This window comes from Geotrypetes seraphini, chromosome 3, assembly GCF_902459505.1.
Source record: "Geotrypetes seraphini chromosome 3, aGeoSer1.1, whole genome shotgun sequence".
Lineage (NCBI taxonomy): Eukaryota > Metazoa > Chordata > Amphibia > Gymnophiona > Dermophiidae > Geotrypetes > Geotrypetes seraphini.
The window spans coordinates 169,442,299-169,463,493 of NC_047086.1; the positions used below are offsets into that span (position 1 = coordinate 169,442,299).

At 42.1% G+C, this 21,195-nt stretch overlaps 1 protein-coding gene across 5 annotated transcripts in view; it reads right to left on the bottom strand.

Moving 5' to 3' along the window:
• Positions 1-7,096: 7,096 nt before the first annotated feature.
• Positions 7,097-21,195, bottom strand: part of SLC18B1 (solute carrier family 18 member B1) — a 148,773-nt gene continuing 134,674 nt past the window's right edge. For all 5 annotated transcript variants that reach the window (XM_033938973.1, XM_033938971.1, XM_033938974.1 and 2 more), the window contains 5 exons: positions 19,597-19,692; positions 17,932-18,006; positions 14,204-14,297; positions 14,057-14,106; positions 7,097-8,930 (listed from right to left, as the gene is read on the bottom strand). In XM_033938973.1, coding sequence (XP_033794864.1) covers positions 8,846-8,930; positions 14,057-14,106; positions 14,204-14,297; positions 17,932-18,006; positions 19,597-19,692 — 400 coding nt within the window. In that variant the 3' untranslated portion in view covers positions 7,097-8,845. The remainder of the gene's footprint in view (positions 8,931-14,056; positions 14,107-14,203; positions 14,298-17,931; positions 18,007-19,596; positions 19,693-21,195) is intronic.

Consider the following 21,195-nt stretch of genomic DNA (forward strand, 5'->3'; position numbering starts at 1 on the left):
GACATAAGTCCAGAAAAAGTGGTTTCAGTTACTAGCAATGGAGCACCTAGCATGGTGGGGACAATATCAGGATTCATTCATTTCTTTGCTAAGGAAGCAAAACATCCACTGATTCAATTTCACTGCATAATACATCAAGAGGCTCTCTGCGCCAAAGAAAGCAGCAAAAAACTTGACGATGTCCTCAAAGATGTAACAAAAATGGTGAACTTCATCATGGCGCGTGCTCTTAATTTTTGACAATTTCAAGCCCTTCTTGATGAGGTTCAGGCACAATATAACACTTTACTGATGTACAATAATGTCCGGTGGCTGAGCAGAGGACGAGTGTTAGAGAGATTTGTGGCCTGCTTGGAAGAAGTTAGGCTATTTATGAACGAAAAGGGGGAAGACTATCCTCAACTCACCAACATGGCCTAGCTTACCAACCTCATGTTCTTTACAGATTTTACTAACCACTTTAATGTACTAAACAAAAAATTACAAGGCATGGGAAAAACAGCAGAAAGCATGTTTAGTGACATCAAAGCTTTTGAGAGAAAATTGCATGTTTTTGAAAAAGACCTTGAGAGTGGACAGCTAAAATATTTTCCCAACCTAAAAATACATTTGGATAATTCTACAACATTTGTGGACAGTCATAAAAAACACCAGGAAATCCACAAAGCATATTCCACCATTGTAGCCAAAGCAAAGGAGAATTTTAATAAAAGATTTTCTCAGTTCCGTAAGATGGAGACAACCCTTTCATTTATAACTTCCCCAGAAAAGTCCACATTTGAAGATCTTGATCTTTCCTGCTTACAGTAGTTGGATATTCAAAATTTGGAAATGGAGCTACTGGAATTTCAAGAAAGCTCTATCTGGAAAAGTAAATTCAATGACCTGCGTGCGGCTCTTGAACGTATTGAGTGTAAAAGGGTGACAAATGAAATCACTGCTAGCAGTTCTGAAAATGAAATCCTAAAAGCGTGGAATTCTCTGCCAGACAATTTTAAGTCCATGAAAGCACTTGGGATTGCTCTTCTTACTTTGTTTGGGTCATCCTATGCTTGTGAGCAGCTGTTTTCGGCTTTGAATCATATAAAATCTGATGCTAGAAACAGATTAATGGATGACATGAGTGCTGCATGTGTTGCTCTGAAATTAACGCACTATGAGCCAAGGATTGACAAGTTATCAGCATGCATGCAACAACAAAAATCACATTAATTTTTTTTCAGAGCATGCCCAATGCATATGTTTACATGAAGCAGTGTTTTCAGTTTGCAGTTAAGACACTTTCTAAGTTATTTAAATATTATTTAAAGATGTTATTTAAAAAAGGGACTTTACATGGCCCTGTTGTATTCCAATCTGGAATTTCCAATAAAAATGGTTGGTTTAATTGAAAGCTCTTTTGTTTTCTTTACATCATATTATTAGAAATGTAATGATTTAACTATTTTCTAATTTGATTGTAAATTTTACAAAAAAACATGTATAGACTCTTTGGGAATACACACTGAGTCTTGACACAGTTAACAGTTTTAAGAAGTTTATCTTTTTTTTTACTCAGGATACATTTGACATGTTATGTGAATAATACATTTAAAATATATTGTGTAACTGAATTAAATTCTTCCTAAATTCATTAAATTGAATGAAATCATTAAAACATTATAAATTGCCAATAAATTGAAATGAAAACCAAAGGATTGTGAATCAAATTGATTCTCTGACAATACAAAGATTCCAACCTTTAAAAATGATGTTACATAGTTCAGGCAACTTTATAAAGAGTTTTTAGATACTAAAATCTTGTTATTAAGGTTTAATTGACGTGCTGGCACTTTGAGGAAATTCTTTGGTTTTATGCGGCAGTTTGGGCACTCGGGCTCAAAAAGGTTAGCCATCACTGACCTAGGGACTGCCACGGGAGCAAACTGCTGGGTACGATGGACCACTGGTCTGACCCAGCAGCGGCAATTCTTATGTTCTTATGACTAAAGAGTCACAGGCACTTTATGTTGGTGGCAGATGGCATGAATATCAGAACATAAGATATGCTGTTGCTGGGTCAGACCAGAGATCCATCGTGCCCAGCAGTCTGTTCACATGGCGGCCCTTAGGTGAAAGACCAGTGCTCTATTTGAGTCTAGCCTTACCTGCGTATGTTCTGCTCCAGCAGGAACTTATCCAACCTTTTCTTGAATCCCTAAAGGGTGCTTTCTCCTATAACAGCCTCTGAAAGAGCATTCCAGATTTCTAGCACTCTGGGTGAAGAAGAACTTCCTTACGTTTGTACGGAATCTATTCCCTTTTAACTTTAGCGAGTGCTCCTTGGTTCTCGTCACCTCGGAGAGAATGAACAATCTCTCTCTCTCTCTACTAAGTCAATTCCCTTCAATATCTTGAATGTTTCAATCATATCCCCTCTCAGTCTCTTCTTTTCAAGGGAGAAGAGGCCCAGTTTCTCTAGTCTCTCATTGTACGGCAACTCCTCCAGTTCTTTAACCATTTTTGTCGCTCTTCTCTGGACCCGTTCGAGTAGTACTATGTCCTTTTTCATGTACGGCGACCAGTGTTGGATACAGTATTCCAGGTGGGGGCGTACCATGGCCTGGTACAACAGCATGATAATCTTTTCATATCTGTTCGTGATCCCCTTCTTAATTATTCCTAGCATTCTGTTTGCCCTTTTCACCGCCGCTGTGCATTGCGCAGATGGTTTCATTGACTTGTCTACAAGTACTCCCAAGTCTCTTTCCTGGGGGCTCTCTCCAAGTACAGCACCGGACATTGTGTATTTATGCATATGTTTTTTGTTACCGACATGCATCACCTTGCACTTATCCACGTTGAACATTTGCCACTTCACGGCCCATTCCTCAAGTGTATTTATGTCTTGTTGTAGGTCTTCGCAATCCTTCTGTGTCCTTACTACTCTGAATAACTTTGTATCGTCCGCAAATTTAATCACCTCACTCATCGTGCCAATTTCTAGGTCGTTTATAAATATGCTGAAGAGCACAGGTCCGAGCACCGAACCCTGTGGCACCCCACTCATGACGCTTTTCCAGTCCAAGTATCCAACATCCCCTAGCAGTTCAGAATGAATTAGAAGGCCTCCACATTCAGAAATCATTCCACTGGGTCCAGGATCTTCTGGCAACAAAATCAGCTTGCATATTCTGTACACCAGTAATGTGCACAGTTGACAAGGTCCTCAGCCCAAATGCACAGTTAGTGGAATTTTAGAGTCACTGACACTCTCTTGGTCCCACCCTGCTGGTTCACATAAACCACTGCTGTCACTTGTCTGAAAACACCGAAGGAAAGGCAGAAACTTCAAAAAGGCCAGTTGAATCATCCTAGTCTCCAGGCATTTGATGAATCAGGATGCTTCTTCCACCAACCATGTATCCTATAGATTGCAGGAAAGACAACAGGTCCTCAATCCCCAGAAACTTGTGTTGGTGGTAACCACCATCACTCCAGAATCCCTAGCAGCATTCTGCTGTGGAGAAGAGTTGCATCATTCCTGCAAGCTAGAGCCTTCTGAAGTAAAGCCAAAAGAGGGAGATGCAGCTCAAACTTGGGGCTCCAAAGAGATAGGAGACAATGCATGTGGGTTCTGGCTCACAGAAAGATTACAAGTGTAGATTCCATCAGCCTAAGCATCAAAGGTAATCCCAGGCCCATATGGGCATAAAGCATAGCTTTCTGCCTCTGCAGCTCATCCACTCTCCATTAAGTCAAACAGACCTGACCCTGACTGGTCAGAAACTGGACATCTAGGTATTTCAAATCCTGTGAAGGCTTGAGGTGCACAGGAAGAACCTCCTGAACTACGTCTAGAAGCAGCAGATAATTCAAAATGTCCTACACTACCTGATGCTTGAGGGAGGAAGCCACACAGGCACTATAAAAGGTGTCAGAAATAGGGAGGCAATGTTAAGGTGTAATCATCATGAATAACCTCCAGGAACCAGTGATCTAAGATATTGAGGGCCCACTCCTGGATGAAAATGGAATAACCATGTTCTCAGCTAGGCTTGGTCAGAAGGGACTCCCTGACCTTCACTGGGGGCTGTTGGAGGGAGCAAAGGTTTCAAAGAGACCCCTACTGTCTCTTGTCTGCTTTGCACACCATAAATGACTGGCCCTTCTGATTCCAATCTCCTGGAGTATCAGGAGGAAAAAAAAAATACTGACCCTGGTCCCGGTGTAGGAGTGTCCCCATGAGAATCTGGACATTGGAGATCTGACTTCTGACAGTCAGAGGAAAAAGAACTCCCTTGAATCCTTAACCAACTCCTCCAGGTCCTCACCAAAGACAGCCTCAAAACTGTAGCCTGCAAAGGGAGCCTTTAGCCCAGGAGTAGGGAACTCCGCTCTTCGACAGCTGTATTCCAATTGGGTTTTCAGGATTTCCCCAATGAATATGCATTGAAAGCAGTGCATGCAAATAGATCTCATGCATATTCATTGGGGCAACCCTGAAAACCCGACTGGAATACAGTTCTTGAGGACTGTAGTTCCCTACCCCTGCTTTAGACATAGTATCCATTGACCAATGTTGATTCCAGAGGCATCTCCTGTATACTACTGTCATCATGACCAAACTGGAGTATATAAAGGTCTACCAAAAAATCTACTTCTTACTACAGTCTGGCTGTTTCTAGAGAGTAGAGAAGCAGCTGCACCCATGGAGAAAGTCATGAACCATATAACCACCACAATTCACTGTTTACTCCTCAAGAGTAGTAGAAGAGAAACCCTGCTTCAACAGTGACTCCAACTTGCAGTCCTGCATATAGTTCAATGTAATGCCCCCCTCCACTATGACTACAGTAGCACTGTGACCAAGGCATCCACCTTTGGAAGAGGGAAACATTTGTGCAAATCTTCCTGGGGAAAGGCGTAGAGGCATCTCATAAGCCTGGCCCCTTGCAGAAATGAGCCTGAAGACTCCCATTCCTTAAAAACCATCTTTGAGAGCCCAGTGAAAAGAAATGGCCCTAGCCAATTAGCAATAATCCACTAACATGGGATGCACCCCCCCCCCCCATGATTCTTAAGGGGATGCTGCACCAAGCGGAAGGCCTTCTGAACCTGGTCAATTAGCACGCCCAACTCCTTTTTGAACACGTGGTCAACTGGTGAGGACTCTTCATCCTCCACTATGAGCTCTCCAACTCCAAGGAATCAGAATGCACCAGAGACACTCTGCCAGGTATATTATCTTCCCAACTCAGGATCTGCACAAAGGGAAAGAAGGGAGTTCTCCAAAAACATGACTGAATGCCCAGGGAAAGCAGAAGACATTGTTGTAAAATACAGCAGCCTCCAGATTATCAAAGCCAAATCCTTCTGCTATAGAGGCTACCCAACATTTCCAACCTCCAGCCAGGGACCCTCCCCCTGGTTAATTCCCTACAGAAGTGCTTGGAGTAGGCTCATCAGTCCCGTCCCCCCACCCCGCTATACCTTCAAATACAGACACAATGGCAGGATTTGTGCAACTGGGATTCAAGATAGCTGTGGCTCATCAAAATCCACAGGTCCACTACTGAAGGAAATGCTAAAGAAGGGGACTGTGGCATACCTCCTATCAACTCTGGAGCTGGCCCTGTTGCATTATCCAGCCCCCTACCCCCAGTGGTCCCATCCTGAAAATCAGGCAAGGTGATCCAGCTGTAGTAGGCAAGCACTGGCATCATGAGGCATGTGGCACAAGACCCCCAGCAGCACTGAGTGGGAGACAAAAAAAACCCCTCCCACCACTGACTCTGGTGCTGTGAACCTGACTGGCTTTCTCTACACCATACCTCACTGTGACCCAGCACCCCTGGAAACCTGACTGCTTTTATTCTTTTATTTATTTAGTGTACCTGCATGCACAGAAGGGGCAAAGGGGATTTCCTTTGCTTTGTGTGGTTTCTCCCCCCTCCCTCCCCCCACAGTACTAGTTCTCAGTAAGGGAGGAAAGCAAAGGAGAAGGAGGGTGCCTGACTAGCAAAGATTCCCAAGGGCCAGTGCTAGGTACTCTAAGAACCCAGTTCTGAACAAACCTCCCAAAAGGAGAAGTAAAAGCTTAACTCCACCCAGGACAACCTTACAAAATTCCATGGGAGAAACAATTTCCCAAGGACTCAGTTGGACCAGTCCCAGCTGCATCTCAGAACTGCAGGGGTCAGGACCACAGGAAATCGGTTGCACCTGAAAACCTGGCCATCTGTTGCAAGGCAGAGAAAAAAAAATACTGGTTAGTTTCAAGCCACACAAGCTCTTATACTGGTGATGTCACAATAGCTTAAACAAGTGTATTTTTTCTCCATCTGCTAGTTGGGGGGACATAACCTGGTGGTCTGGACTGGTGTATCTGGATGAAAAGAAAATGGTATTTACTAGAAAAAGTTGCATACAGGACTGATGTATCTTAATGAAAAGGAAATTGTATTTACTACAAGGTTGCATGCTGCTAATATATGTTTTATCTCCCACTGCAGTAGAACCTTGTAATTCTCGTACATCTCTAAACCTATGCTAAGAGCAAATTATACATTCAGGTACAGAAGATATCCTTGGCCTCAGTAACATACAATCTAAGTTTTGAAGCTGAGGTAACAAACAGCAAAATGACATCCAAGGTCACATCATGCATCAGTTGGCAATGCAGAATCTGAACTTTGGCTTTCTTGGGTCTCGGCCCTTACCTCCATGCCAAAATACAGAAACTATCTAATTAAAGTATCATCTCCATGATAGAGCACATCACACACGGAAGTACCTTTCATCATTGATAAAAAGATAGTGAACCCAATTGATATGTCTTGCAATAACAGATTGTTGGTCCTTTTGAAAACAATCACAGTCTAACTAACATGACAACCATAATTCTCTTACCATACCCATCTCCCACCTCCTCCCACACCCGGAAGCTTCTTCTCTTCTCAACCCCTTAATTCCTTTGCTTCCCCATTCCAGTTCTTTCTGGTTAACTTCCTTATCCAGTAGTCGATAGGTCATGTTTTGAAAAGGATGTGGCAGCAGTTGGTAGTCTTGCCATTTTTATACAGCATGAAGGAAACTTTCTGGTAACAAACAGGAACCGTGTTCATTTTTTTTTTTAATTTCAAAATAATCTATTTCTTAAACAAGACAAAACAGATCAAAAAGTGGACACCATTAGTTATATGAAACAAATACAGCAACCTCTCTTCCAAATTCTTCTAAATTTCAAAGTACAGATATAACATGTTCTCTCCCCCTCCCCTCCATGAAGTACAAAATAGGTCAGGAAAGAAAGTACACAGTCTTTACAACACACAAAATGGATCTCAGAGCTCATGAACATGCAAGATATTATCCTTTCAAAAACAAGCAGGAAAACCTTATCCGTAGTGCGAGCAGTTTGATATTTCAACAAGATACTAGAAACAAGAAAAATCCACAATAAAGCACTTAAATTTTATTCTAAGCAGGTCTCATGTCATCAACCAGGACCATAGCTGCAGCCAGCCTGGGGGCAAGAATGTGTTACAAGTTACAATCACACATACAAAACTATTTTTCAGAAAATCCATGATAAGACTCAGAATTTTTTTTTTTGCAGACACTTTGATTTAAGAAAGAAGTTATTTGCATATTCTGGTTACCCTGAATGCAGTTTCTGGTCCTTGATAAGTGGAATTGAGAACCTGTATAACAGTAGTCATGCTGATCAATTTAATGAAAATATGGCTATCATTAAAACTAGAAGGCTGCAGCAAATGCTGCTTAATTAAAAAAAAAAAAAATAATAATAATAATGAGTTCAGCTTTGTGCAGAATAAGCCCAGCATATAGTACTGCCTTTATTTTTATTTACTTTGCTGTAAATTGATGAGCACAAACTCTTTGCAAGGATGTCACCATGACTAAGGTTTCCATGTTTGCTTTTCTTATGATTGCTTTATGCAGAGGTTCTCATTCTGTACTTTATGATTTCACTGTCTAAATGAAATTTAAAACCAAGACCTGAGATTTTTCCCATATTCTAAAAGTTATTCCCAATTTACTATACCAAATAAAGATATATTATATGATGAATATTAACTGGTTTATTTTTCCTGCTCCCTATCTTCTATAAATCTCTAAAAGGGACGTGGTAAGTATAAACAGCAGATGGACATCATTAGCTGTCAGAACTTTTCTGAAAGGTACACACACACGATCAATCAAGGATACATTCTGTAACTTTCATTAATCACACAGAACATTTCCTGTAATTTTCAAAAAGGATTCATTTAACATAGAAATGTACTGGGTTTTCTTTTCCAAAATGTTGCTTAAAGAGTTCTAGTAGAACGCTGAGGGGAGCATAGGTAGGGAAACTCTCTCAAGTACTCTGAGAAATTGAAAAAAAAAAAAAAGTTTTCAAAATGTTCTCTGGAAATAAATGTGCAACACAAAAGGCCTCTTTTACAAAGGTGTGCTAGCGGCTGCGCTGCGCTAATGGCCCCGAAGCCCATAGAGATTTAAAGGGCTTCGGGACAGTCTCTAGCGCGGCTTTGTAAAAGAGGCCGAAAATGTAAAAACAAATATACTGCTGGACAACAAATATGCCAGTGTCTGTACATGATGCATTACATCACTGAAATCTGTTCATGTATATCATAATGCCCTCTTTCAAACTAAGCACTGTTATTTGCTTATTTTGTTGGGTTTTTTTTTTTTTTTTTTGCAAATACACCATTTAATTTCTAGCTTTCTTAGCATGTAGATTCTTCTTGGTTTCTGTGTTAGTTTTAAAACTTTTGTGCCATACTTAATGGTCACAATTTTATCATCTCCACACCAACTAGAACAATATTCCAGATCATCTACTGTTTTCATGTATGCTGCTTTCCGGTATTAGAGGAGTTTGTTCACTGTCTGCATTGTCAATATTCTGCAAACAAGATCTGTGAAATAGTAAGAGAAAAAAAATTATGGAAGATTAAACAAAAAAAAAAATGGAACTGGAGTTTGTACCAAAACCAGTTTCCTCAAAAGCACAAAATATATTTATAACTGATTAAATCTCTGCAACTGTCTAAAAGTCCTACAGAAACAACAGAATAAGCTGTCATTCTGAAAACGGAAAAAACAAAATGAGTTGACAATATTGTAGAATTAAGAATTGCTGCTTTTTTAGACCAGCTATTTAGTACCCGTCATGTCATGCTCACTTGGTGGTCCGATACATGCTTGTTTCCCTCTGCCTCATCCCCTGTGATTATATATTAATATAAACATGTGCACTGAAAGGTTTTCTATAGTAGAACAAAAAAAAAAAAAGCAGACCAAACATATAAAAAAAATTTAATACAACATATGCCCAATGGGACTGAAGTGGTGAGCTAGCCCACGAAGAGGAACTGGCGTGTCCAACTCATGAGTCTGCGGAGACCACCTCTGAAGAAGCACATATTGAAGAGGACGCACATGAGCTCGAGACCACTGAACAAGCTCCAAAGAAGCCACCATCGATCCCAAGACCTAAAGAAATTCTTGTGCTCGAGGGCAACGAGAACAAATAAGGCTGCAAATTTGCACTGCAACCTCTGCACCTGCACCTCGTGAAGGAACACTCTCCCTAGATTGCATCCACTGGAAAAAAAAATAACCTTTGTAGGAAGAAGAGGCAGCAGGGAAATAATGGCAAAACTCCTGAAGTTGTCACTAGCCCAAATCTCCTCTACCAAACTGCCTAGGCCTTCCTCTGGTAATCAAAGGACCGTGGCATCCCCTAAACTCTGAACCAGCTTATCCAGTTCCTCTCCAAAGAGAAAGGAACCCTTAAAGGGAAAGTGACTGAGTTTAGACTTTGAGGTAGAATCTGCTGACCAACCATGAAACCACAAAGTCCAAAGTCCCCCAAGGCCACAGATAGCTGAAGCTCCTAACAAATCATACACGGTATCTGACAGATAAGAAGATCCCAACTTAATCTTCACCAGCTCCTGATCTACAAGCGACCAATCATCGGACTCCCTATCCAACACATGCTCAGCCCAGCAGAAGCAGGCTTTGGCTATCAAACCACCACAAATTGCCACTTGAACTGCCAAGACTGCCACATCAAAACTGCCGAACCCCTTCTACCGACAGTGTGCCATTTAGCTATGGCTGAAACCACCACATCTACCACAGACGAATACAGGGAGTTCCTATCTGCATCAGGAATAGGATACAAACAGGTCATAGAACGAGCCAGCCAAAAAGACACGTCTGGGACTTTCCATTGTGTGTTTACAATATCACAGCTATCCTGATGCATACATAGGAAAAGAATGTGAGGCCACCCGAATCCCCCTGAGAAGGGGTTCAACCACCTAAGGGGCCTCCTGAGTCTTTTGTCAAATTGCAGAACAGAGGAAACCTGAAGAATGAGCTCCTGCAGCTCTTCTCAGAGAACAAAACGCACTACCAAAGTATCCTCATCCACGGGCAGCTCCAAACCCTAGCCCCCTTCCCCCCCACACACACTAGAGAGCTGCACGGGAACGGGGATGACGGGAATCCCGCGGGTTCCCCTCTTGGGTCACGGGGATCCCATGGGGACGCCCCTCTGGTCTCGGGGATCCCGCGGGGTTGGAGGCAGCTCGAGCATCTTCTTTTTTTTCTTCCTGCAGCACGCTAACTGACCCGGAAGTCTTCCTCCGACTTAGAGGAAAGGCTTCACGTCAGTCGCATGCAGGGCCGAATGTGGACACTGCTAAGCTCTGCGACTTGCTGACCTGTACAGCTTTTGTCTTACGTAGCAGTTTGAAAGTTCCGGCAGCAGGTAAAAAGGGCAGGGACTAGGAGTAGAACCCTGAACCCCCCTCCCCCAATAGAAAGCATCGATCGGAGTAGAATGTGATGCGATGGGAAAGAAACCTCATGAACAGCCCTCTGCCGTGCAGGTTTTTAATGTCACTTCCTTCACGGAGTCGGCTGCTGTTACTACTAGAAAAGGGGGCATAGACATTGAGAGAGCCTTCAAATGAATATTTTCGGATTTCACAAGGTTTGGGCATAGGGGCCTAGCTACAGCACAGCAAACCCGGCTAATTGCCCAGGGCTGCCTAATTTAGAAACTGCATTGGGTGGGCGGAGTTTTATGCTCGAGGAGAAAGCAAAGTGCTAGTACAGAGAAGGAGCGCTCTGCCTCCTCAAATCTACCTCTCTGCTCTCTCCTTCAGTATGAAACTCCGCCCACTCAATGCTGCTCCATATGGGGTTGGGTAGAATTTCTATACATCAAGATTCAAGAACCAAAGAAATAAGTTACTGATAGCTATGCTGTGCAGTGATTGCACAGTTTTAGAATATGGTCCGACCCAGAAAAAATTTTTGAAGTTTCATCTTTGGTGATCCCAAGTTTTGCTGCACGTAACTTGACGCGAAGCCTTCCCTCAGACGATGAGGGAAGACTTCCGGGTCAGCTACGTGTGGCATGCTGCTGGCAGGAAAAGAAGATGAGCCTCTCGGCTCGAGCTGCCTCCAACCCCTGCTGTTATCTGGACTCGAATATGGGAGGCCAGCACGAGACACAGAAGGGAGGGGTTGAAGAGGGAGTGTGTTTTTGGACCCAGAAGGCATGAACTTGGGAGAAAGGAAGGGAGGGAAATTGATGCTGAGGTGGGGGAGGGAATAGAAAGGGAGAATTGGGCGTGGGTGTGTCAGTGAGAGGGAAAGAGATGGTTGTGTATACAAGGAATGGAAGAAAGATGATAATTTTTGGTCATAGGGAGGGAATGAGGTACAGATGAAAGGGAAAAGATGAGAGGGAGAAATGTGGTGGAAAGGGAACAGTGGGACAGATTGAAAGGGATGCAAGAGGGAGGAATGTTGGACATAGTGGTGAAGGGAATGGAGGGAGAGATGTGGCATGGTGCTGGAGAGGGGTGATAGAACAGAAGGAGAAATGTCAGGCATGGGGCTGGTGGGCAGGGGCGAAAGATGAGAAAGGGATAATATGGGATAGCATGAAAAAAAAAAACTGGGACCAACTTGATGGAAAAATAAGTTTCCAGACAACAAAGGTAAAAAATGGAATTTATTGACTAAAATATATTAGCTTTGGGAAATGTATATAGCAGATGTCTTTGTATTGTGCTCAAAAGAAAAGGAAATGCGTTTCTGGTTTTATTTCTACAGTGTTGAAGTAATTGCTGGCCCTTGCTGTGGCTGTGGATTCCCAAGCTCCACCAGCAGAGGACCTCCTCTAGAGACAGCCAGAACTCCCCTCCACCAAGCACAGCAGTCGCTGGCAGCATCCATGAGCCACCGAGGTGCCAGCATCTGTGACTCAGAGATGCTACTGCTGCCTGCCAATCTTGGCAAAAGGGACCCCCAGCCAACTGCAGAGGAAGTCCTCAGCTGACAGCTTGAGGGTCCTCATCAGCTGAGTATTTATATTTTATATTTACATTAGAGGCTTTGGTAGAAACCCATTTACAAAGTATGTATTCTCCCCAATTAACAACTCCAAATTAATAAAGTGTCTTTGCTTATATATAAATGGGTCTCTACCAGAGCCTTTAATTCAATAGCATAATTAAATGAAATAACTATTTTTGAAGTTTAAAGGGATGGGTGGGGACGGAGGGGATTCCTCACAGGGACGGGTAGGGATGGAGGGATTCCTCATGGGGACGGGTGGGATTCCTCGCGGGAATGGGTGGCATTTTGGAGGGGACGGGTGGGATTTCTGTCCCCGCGCAACTCTCTAACACACACACGAGAATCCTGCAGATCACTGGATAGATTCAGGTCAACAGGGAAAATATTGTCAGCCCAAAAAAGTTTTGGCCTCCCCAGAGAAACAATGCCATTTAGGCAGGGGGGTGGGAGGGGTGAGGAGATGGGGATGGAACCACAGGACCTGAGCGAACAGCCCCCCTGATGAACCGGAGACCACACAGAGACATCAGCCGAGAGCATACAAGAAGGCTTGTACATGGCAAGAACAAATCCAAGGAGAACCCCCACAGCTGGAAGAGTCATACTCCACCGCCAAGGAAAAGGCCTGCAAGACCCAGTTCTGCTTCTCCAATCTAGGCAGGAGCTCAGCAGAAGACTCAGCCAAAAAAAAAAAAAAAAAAAAAGGTCGAAGAAGGTTCTCCCAAGGAAGAGGCCCGAGAACACAAAGCCACTTTAAGAGAATTCCCAGAAAGCCCCAACATGAAGGCAGGGGAGTCCCTAGAACCTGTGGCAGTAAGGGAACCCCGGTCTCCCCACTGCATGCCAGCGTGTCTGTCAGGGAATCCCCATACACATGTCAGCAAGGGAACCCCGGGTATCCCCACTGCCAGCTGATTCTCCCTTTGCAGCTGCTGGGGAAACCCCTATGCCGGCATCAATGAGGCCTCAGCGGGATGTTTATGATTTAATATTGATATGAATGTTGTTTTTTGTTATTATAATTTTTATTTACAGTTTTCCCTCAATGCAGCCTTTGAGTGAAATATGGCCAAGGCAGGCATATTTTGTATTAAATTTTTTTTGCTCCATATACTTGTTTGGTCTGCTCTTTGTTCTATCGTGTTATCGCAGATCATCTGCCTCTCTTACGTCCCTTTGAAAGGCTTCTATATAGCATTTCCTACTTTAGTCTTAATAGTTTGGTTTGGACTTCCATTTATGTATAAGCAGAAAGGTTACGTGTCAATCATGAACAGGCGCTGCTTAGTGAATCGTGGCTACCAAGGAACCTAGTCACTAGAAAGGTAGGCCAGGGTTTTACAGGCCTACATTACTGGTGCCTCCTTGCAGAGTTGCGGCCAATGGAACCTAGTGATGCTGAAGCCCGGCGCTGCTCCTAAACACATCCACTTCCAGGCTTTGGAGTCATTAGGCACCATGGACCCTGGGCACCGATCCTGGAAGCCACCTAGTGCCATCTAAGTTTTTTTAAACAAGTTTTTAATTGGATTTAATGGCACAATCAAGTCAATTAAAAACTTATGTTAGGCGCCAATAGACGTGATCTAGGCGCCTGCCGACACCTAATTTTCAGCAACTTCTTTCAGAATCCAGCCTAAAATGATTCGCATCTTACCTCCTTGCCTGTATGGCCTCCACAATATAGAATGTAGCAACCATCAGTCCCTAGAAAAGAATATCTCTGGTTACTATTGGGAACATCTCATTCAGATCATTAATTTTCTCCCAGAGATATCATATTAAGACCTAGTGATTGACTTACAATGATTAATACGAGCAATCCTTGTATGGCTGCAGCCCACTGAAAATGAAACTTCTCATTTAAGAATCCACCAAGTGTAGGCCCAACAAATGATCTAAAAACAAGAAAAAAAAAGGCTTGTGAAGAAATGATCTAAATGCAATAAACTCCAAAACATATTTTCTTTTTCTTCAAGTTTCCAAGTTTATTCTGTATTTGATATACCAACCATTGATGAGTATCTGGACGGTTTAAAATACTAAAATTAAGGTACAATTTTAAAAGAAAAGGGATTATTTTATAAGTATAACTTAAGTGATTGACAAGACATAGACAAATTGGAACGAGAGGTACAGGAGTATGAGGCAATAAAAAATACAGTGGAACCTTGGTTTACAAGCATAATTTGTTCCAGAAGCATTCTCGTAAACCAAATTACTCATATCAAAGCGAGAGACTATGCGGCCCTGGTAAGATGAACTTCCTTAGAGGCAAATTAAACAACTTGGGGTACAGAAGCTGAACCAGATGGATCCCGATAGCCCATAAACATTTCAAACATTAACTGAACAAAATCAAGGTTAAAGCTTGGTGAGGACAGACAAGCATTAACTCCCTCAGCATTCCCTGCCCCCTGAGTTGCTATCCAATGACTCACGAGAAAGGGAACCATGCAACTTAGAAGCCCTAGGATAGCCAAAAGGGGCTAACTACATGGAGCCCACCCCCTGCATGTGAATGCTCCTCAGGTGGCCATCAAGTGCCAATCTGGCACTATCCAGATGCCAAATGCTTTGAGGAGTCCATACTTCTTTGGTTTTGAACAAAATTGAGGTGTTTTTGAGACAAATACCAATCAGCCAGCGCTCAACCCCAAGAATGTCCATACACACAAGTGGCAATGAGGGATGCAAAGGGAACAGTCCCTGAGCTGTCACAATGTTAAGTAGATGCCCTGAAACAGGGTGCCCCCCCAACCCCCAGCTATAAACACTAACCAAGAGTGTATCTCCACCGAGGCAAAGCTGCTCCAGGAAACCTGAGTGGCTCCTAGGCACCAGAAAGCCTTTAAAGTGGTTAAAAAATACCAAAAGTAAAAAAACAAACAATAGAGCAGAGAGGGGAAAAAAATATATATATATCTTCAACTCGCAGTAGAAGGATGAACTGAGGAGCATAGAGCAGTGTCAGAGGAGGAAAAGAAGCTGAAAAATGTAGATGATGCCTTCTACACAAACTCACTAATAGGGGTACACAACTCACTGGTCAAGACTCATATGCCTTTTGCACTAGAAGAGCCGTTAATGTGCTTTATGGTTGGGTGGGTTTTGGAAGGCTCACCATACATGGAGGCTTTTTATGTAAAGTTCACTGCAGTGACCCCCAAGGACCCCACTGCTCTGCAGGAATGTCTGTGTGGCCAGTCTACTAAAAATGATGATCCATCCTACACCTCAATAGCTTGTTTTGTGAGTTTTTCTTTTGGATGCGCTTTTTTCAAAAATGGTTCAAAAAGACAGATGAGCTGAGAATAAGTACATCTGAGAAATGGCCATTTTCAAAACAAAATGATGGACATCTTTCTATTTCCAAAATGGCCATGATTACTACTAGATTTCTGTGCATGTTCCGCAAAACGATCAAACTCAGATTTGGAGGTCATATCAAAAATGCCCCCCTAAATGTCACACAAGTCTACTGTACAGTATATCTGTGACTGCATAGCACTTAATGCATACAAATTCGTTAGCACATGCTAAAACCATTAGGGGTCCTTTTACCAAGGTATACTAAGTGTTTCTTCTCTTCTTTGAATTAAAAGTCTGACTCAACTATGTAAAGCCTAACTCTTCACTCCCTGTCCAAGGGCCACCAATAGATCAGGCTTTCAGGATATCTGTAATGAATATACATGGCAGATTCTGCATGCCCCTACCTTCACTGAATGCAAATCTCTTTTTCCACATATTCATTAGAGTCATCCTGGAAACCTGACCTTCTTATTAAATGTAGGGCAGCCAGGAGATGAGATCTAAGGTACAAAAGTTGATAGCTCATCTGTTCATATCAGGTAAACTGGTCCTAGCTGCAGTGTGGAAACAAGAAAATAAGCTGGATATAAATAAGATATTAGTATAAATGAATTATTTATACTTGATGTCTAAACACACAGCCTTGTAATGTGGCAGGTGGCTGCATTTACAAAAATTTGGGAATTGTATGGAAAATGGTAGTACTGTATACGATCGTAGGATGCCTTAAGATAAGACTGTTATCCTGGATATAGCACCTCTTTTGGATACTATTTCTCTACCTGGCCCTATTTCACATTTTAGCTAGGGTGTGGAAGGGGGTGGGGAAAAAACACATGGATTCCAAATACATATTCATAAACACATAAGACAAAAACAGAATTATTATATATAAGTGAATATAAACAGAGATTTTTGGGCCAAAGAACTGTCTTAAAAATGGGGGTCACTGTTTATATTCAAGTCAGCGCCCACCTGCTCCCCTCCAGGACCTGTTGCAGGCCTTCCCCAGGCCTGCTATAAGTCCTGGTGGTCCAGTGGTGAGCCAGGACAGAAGGGATCCCTCCCGCCCCCTGTCACAGCTGACTCAAACATCCCACCTCACAGACCGCTAGAATGCCCAGCTTGAAAGCCCTGGTGGTGCAGAAGTGAAGTAGGGCAGGAGCGATCTTCCTACGCTCCTGCCTCATCCAAGCCACTATCTAAAATAGCTACCAAAAGTTCTAACAAGTTCCTGCAGTCTTGCGAGGTTTGCCACGGGAACTCATAGCAGACATTTTAGATAGCGGCTTGGATGGGCGCAGGAGTGTAGGAAGATCTTAAGATCTTGAGGTTTAAGTCTGATTTATGTCTACATTTAAGTTTGTGATTGCTAGGCTTTGGGATATATGAAACCTTTCCCCCCCCCCTTTTATGGGGTGGGAGGAAGGAAAAATGATATTTCGGTTTATATTCGGATCGGTTTATATTTGAGAATATACAATACATTCCATCCCCATCCCTTTCTCCCCTTGGCCCAGCAGCAGGAGAGAAAGTATGAACTGAGACTGGACTTGCAGCAGCAGGAAATTATATGTAAATAAAAGCTTCTCTTGCTGTCAGACAGGAAGTTAGCCCACAGTGAGGAAGATGGTTAGGCAAACCTGCCCATGTGGTGTCCATACTGAAAATGGCTGCCACAAATTTCAGCAGCAGTCTTGATGGGTCTGGGATGAGGGGGGAACTATGTGCAGAGCAGCAGGTCAGCCGACCGGGACAGGAAACTTGAGGAAAAGAGGGAAGGAAGGAGAGAGGATTACTTGAATATAAATCATTGGATTCTATTCATTAATATTTTTCCTTTAAAAAAAAAAAATAAAGGGAGGGAGGGAGGGGGGAATGTTAATTGATTATATTCGAGAATATACGGTTATGTGCTGTAAGAACTAGTAAATGTGCATGTACTTTAGAAAACATGCCCAAATGTCACTCCCATCTCCACTCCCTCACTAGAATACCGACATAGCTCTCAGAAGTAGACACTATCTTTTCCACATGCTTTCTTAATGTATATACCAAGCTCACCTCTTTTGATAAATGAGATCAAATTGATTTTAGAGTTTACAAAAATAAAAGTTTATTTACTTATTTTAAAAATTTATACACCACCTAAGACCTAAGCGGTTTACAAAGCAAACATACATAATCATGAAAAACACACATAATTGAAGTACGTACCCAACAGACCACATTGCACTAAAGAGTCCAGATATTAGACCCAGAGTACTCAAACCTTCTTCAAATCCATGTTTGCTGTCAATGAAATCAACATAAATCATTGTTTAAGAAAGCACAATTAAATGTTCCTTCCTCAATATACTAATGAAGTGATTGGTTGCTAATTGGAAAAATATTCAGAAAATAATTTTAATTGTTTAAACATTCTCTTTTTTTAAAATATGGAATTGTAGAAAGATGGATGATACTCAAAAGGTGGTATAGAATATACAGTACAAGGGCACATATTTATACAGTATGAAGAGGTGCCTTAGTGGTTAAAACACTGAGCTGAGAACCAAGGAAGTTAGGGACACTCCTTGTGATCTTGGGTAAATCGCTTAACCCTCCACTGATACAGGTACAAACTTAGAGGCCATTTTGAAAAGGGCATTAAGCTCAAACATGCTCAGCACTGGAAAAAAAAAAACAAAAAACCCTTGGCTTTTGCGGGTATGTTCACCTATTTGCATGCGCTAATCATGCATTAGTTATTTAAAAATTTTCTAAAATATTTTTTGAAGGGGGCTTGCCATGGGTGTGGAAATGTGAACCAGTGCATGCTAACAGAAAGCTGATGCAGGAGTCCTTTCCGTCATCTTTTACAGGTACTACTCGCTAATGCAAACACTAGTGCACAACCTGAAATTCAAAAAAGGAAAAATGCCCTAAAAAAAGTGCTGCGTTAAATCTGAGCATGTTGGGGGTTTGCGGTCTTGGGATTGCCTTCCTCTAGTCTTCCTACACTACTTGTGTTTGGGGGGGGGGGAAGTTTTTGGTTTTTTTTTTCTCTCTCTTTTTCTTCTTTGTTCTGTTGTTATTTTGTCTGCTTTGATTTTTGATTTCTGTCGTCGTCTCCTGTGTTTTCATTCTTGGGGGAGCAGGGGAGGTTTTATATTTCATCTTGGGGCTCAGAGTCCAGGGCCCTGATTGTCATATTTTCGCTTTGGTCCTGTTCTGACCTCCTCCTCTTGGGGGAGATGAACCGCTTGCTTTTTTCTTCTATATAATGGGGGGGGGGGGAAAGGGGGAAGCCTGGGCTTGGGGAATGATTGCTTTCTGCCCCTGGAACAATATTGTAATTCCTCTTGTGTTATTTGTTTTTTTTTCTTTTAGCTTGTTCTATCTACCTTGTTTCGCACTCATATGCAGGGGAGAGGGCTCAGGCAGACAGAGTTTTGTATTCCTCTTTGCTGTTTTCTTCTCTGTCCTTTTTGGGAGGGGATGGGAAGGTTATTGTGATGGGTACTGTTGCTGTATATGGTACGAAACATTTCTGGCCATCTACTATATTGTTTGTTGCATTGTTTTTCCTGCTTTACTGATTGTTCAATAAAAAAAAATGTTTTCACTAAATCTGAGCATGTGATAAAATCCCATATTAATTCCAGATTTCAGTGCACTTTAATAAAAAGGGCCCTGAAGATTGCAAGCCCTCCAGAACAGGAATATATCGAGTATACCTGAATCTAACTTGCTATAAGTGACTAATGAAAAGGTGTGAGCTATAGCCAAAATCAATTCCTTTCCATCACCAACTTGTGCTAAAGATATTTTGTTTGTAAAAAGGAGTGCTGAATGGATCGATAGCTTAACAATAAACACAAAATAGAGAAGATTACTTACTATGCACATTCAAGCATTTCTGGAAAGATTGGGATCGCAGACAACCCAAGGTAAAAGCCATTTAAGACCAGCATTAACACAAACAACCACAGCTGACTGCAAAATCAAAAGCACATGGGGTAAAACATTCACAAACGTCATTTATGCATATAAATTGGCCCATCTTAAAATTTCCCTTCCTCAAAATGTATTTAAACTGGATTATGTGCCCTTCTATATAACATACAAGCAATAGACAACAAAATAAAACCATACCACAATAAAACTGGAGTCCTCTACTGGGACCCATCAAAGGCACGTAAAACAGTCAAGCCTTGGCTAGCTCCTGAAAAGGTAGGTAACTCTGAATATGACTAGGAACTGCACTCTATGCAGAGATTAGGACAAAACAGACATATAAAAAGCTTATTTAAATATGCTGGATATTGTAAGCAATGTGTGTCAGTTTTACAGCGTTCAAAATAGAGTCTTGAGTTGTTAGTGGAGAAGGGTATAATGAGGGTAACTTACCTTATGAACAGAGTTTGCCGGGAGAGCTAGAGCACAATTACTGTAACAGGTGATATCCGGGGACAGCAGGCAGATATTCTCACATGTGGGTGACGTTAGCCAAAGAGCCCGGTAAGGACAGTGGTAAAAATGTACTTGCACTTTTAAGTTTTCAGAAACTTTGCGACTGCCCGCATCGCATATACGCGAGTGCCTTCCCGCCAGACGCCAGCTCATAGTATCTCAGTTATGTAAGCAAGCTAAGAAGCCAACCAGGGGAACTGGGATGGATGTGAGAATATCTACCTGCTGTCCACAGATAACACCCGTTACAGTAAGTAACTGTGCTTTATTCTGGGACAAGTAGGCAGCATATTCTCACATGTAGAAGTCCTTAGCTTACTGTAATGGGATGGAGGGAGAGTTGGTCATTAAGAAGAAAATAAAATCTGTAATACAGTACTCCCCCGAAATTTGCAGGGGTTCTGTTCCAGGAACCCCTATGAATTTCAAAAAACCGCGAATACAGTTTTTAGGCAGGGGAGACAGGAGAGGTCAGCCAAAGTGGTTTTAAGACCACAATTAGATAAATGGAACAGATAATCCAACAATGAAGGAAGAGGAGGAAACATCTTGGTTATGGAGAGTACACCATGAATTGAAGCGTGTCCACTTCTGTTGATAACATTACTGAGTAGAAGGTTTTCTGGAAGCAGCTAAAATAAGGGTGCTGAGAACCCCTATTACTGTTCTACAATGACACAGTCCTCACACAGTTGCTGTCCCTTCAGATAAGCAAATTTATTATAAAGCAAATAGCAGCATACAAGATTATAATCAGCAATGTATGTCAAGCAGAGGAGGATAACCACAGCTGCAGACTGTAGAACTCCCTGTCTACTCTAAAGAAATTTCCTCATTTTGCTGTGACCATTATACTATTTGCTTTGCATTAAAATCCTACTAAACTTACTCTGATTGACAGCAGTTACTGATATTGTAATTGATCGGCTATAGTTACATTTTTACTCTCTAATTGGCTATGTCCTTTATTGACATGTCATTACCAAACTGGGGTGGTGGTCAAAAAGCACCTAACTTATCTGTCCC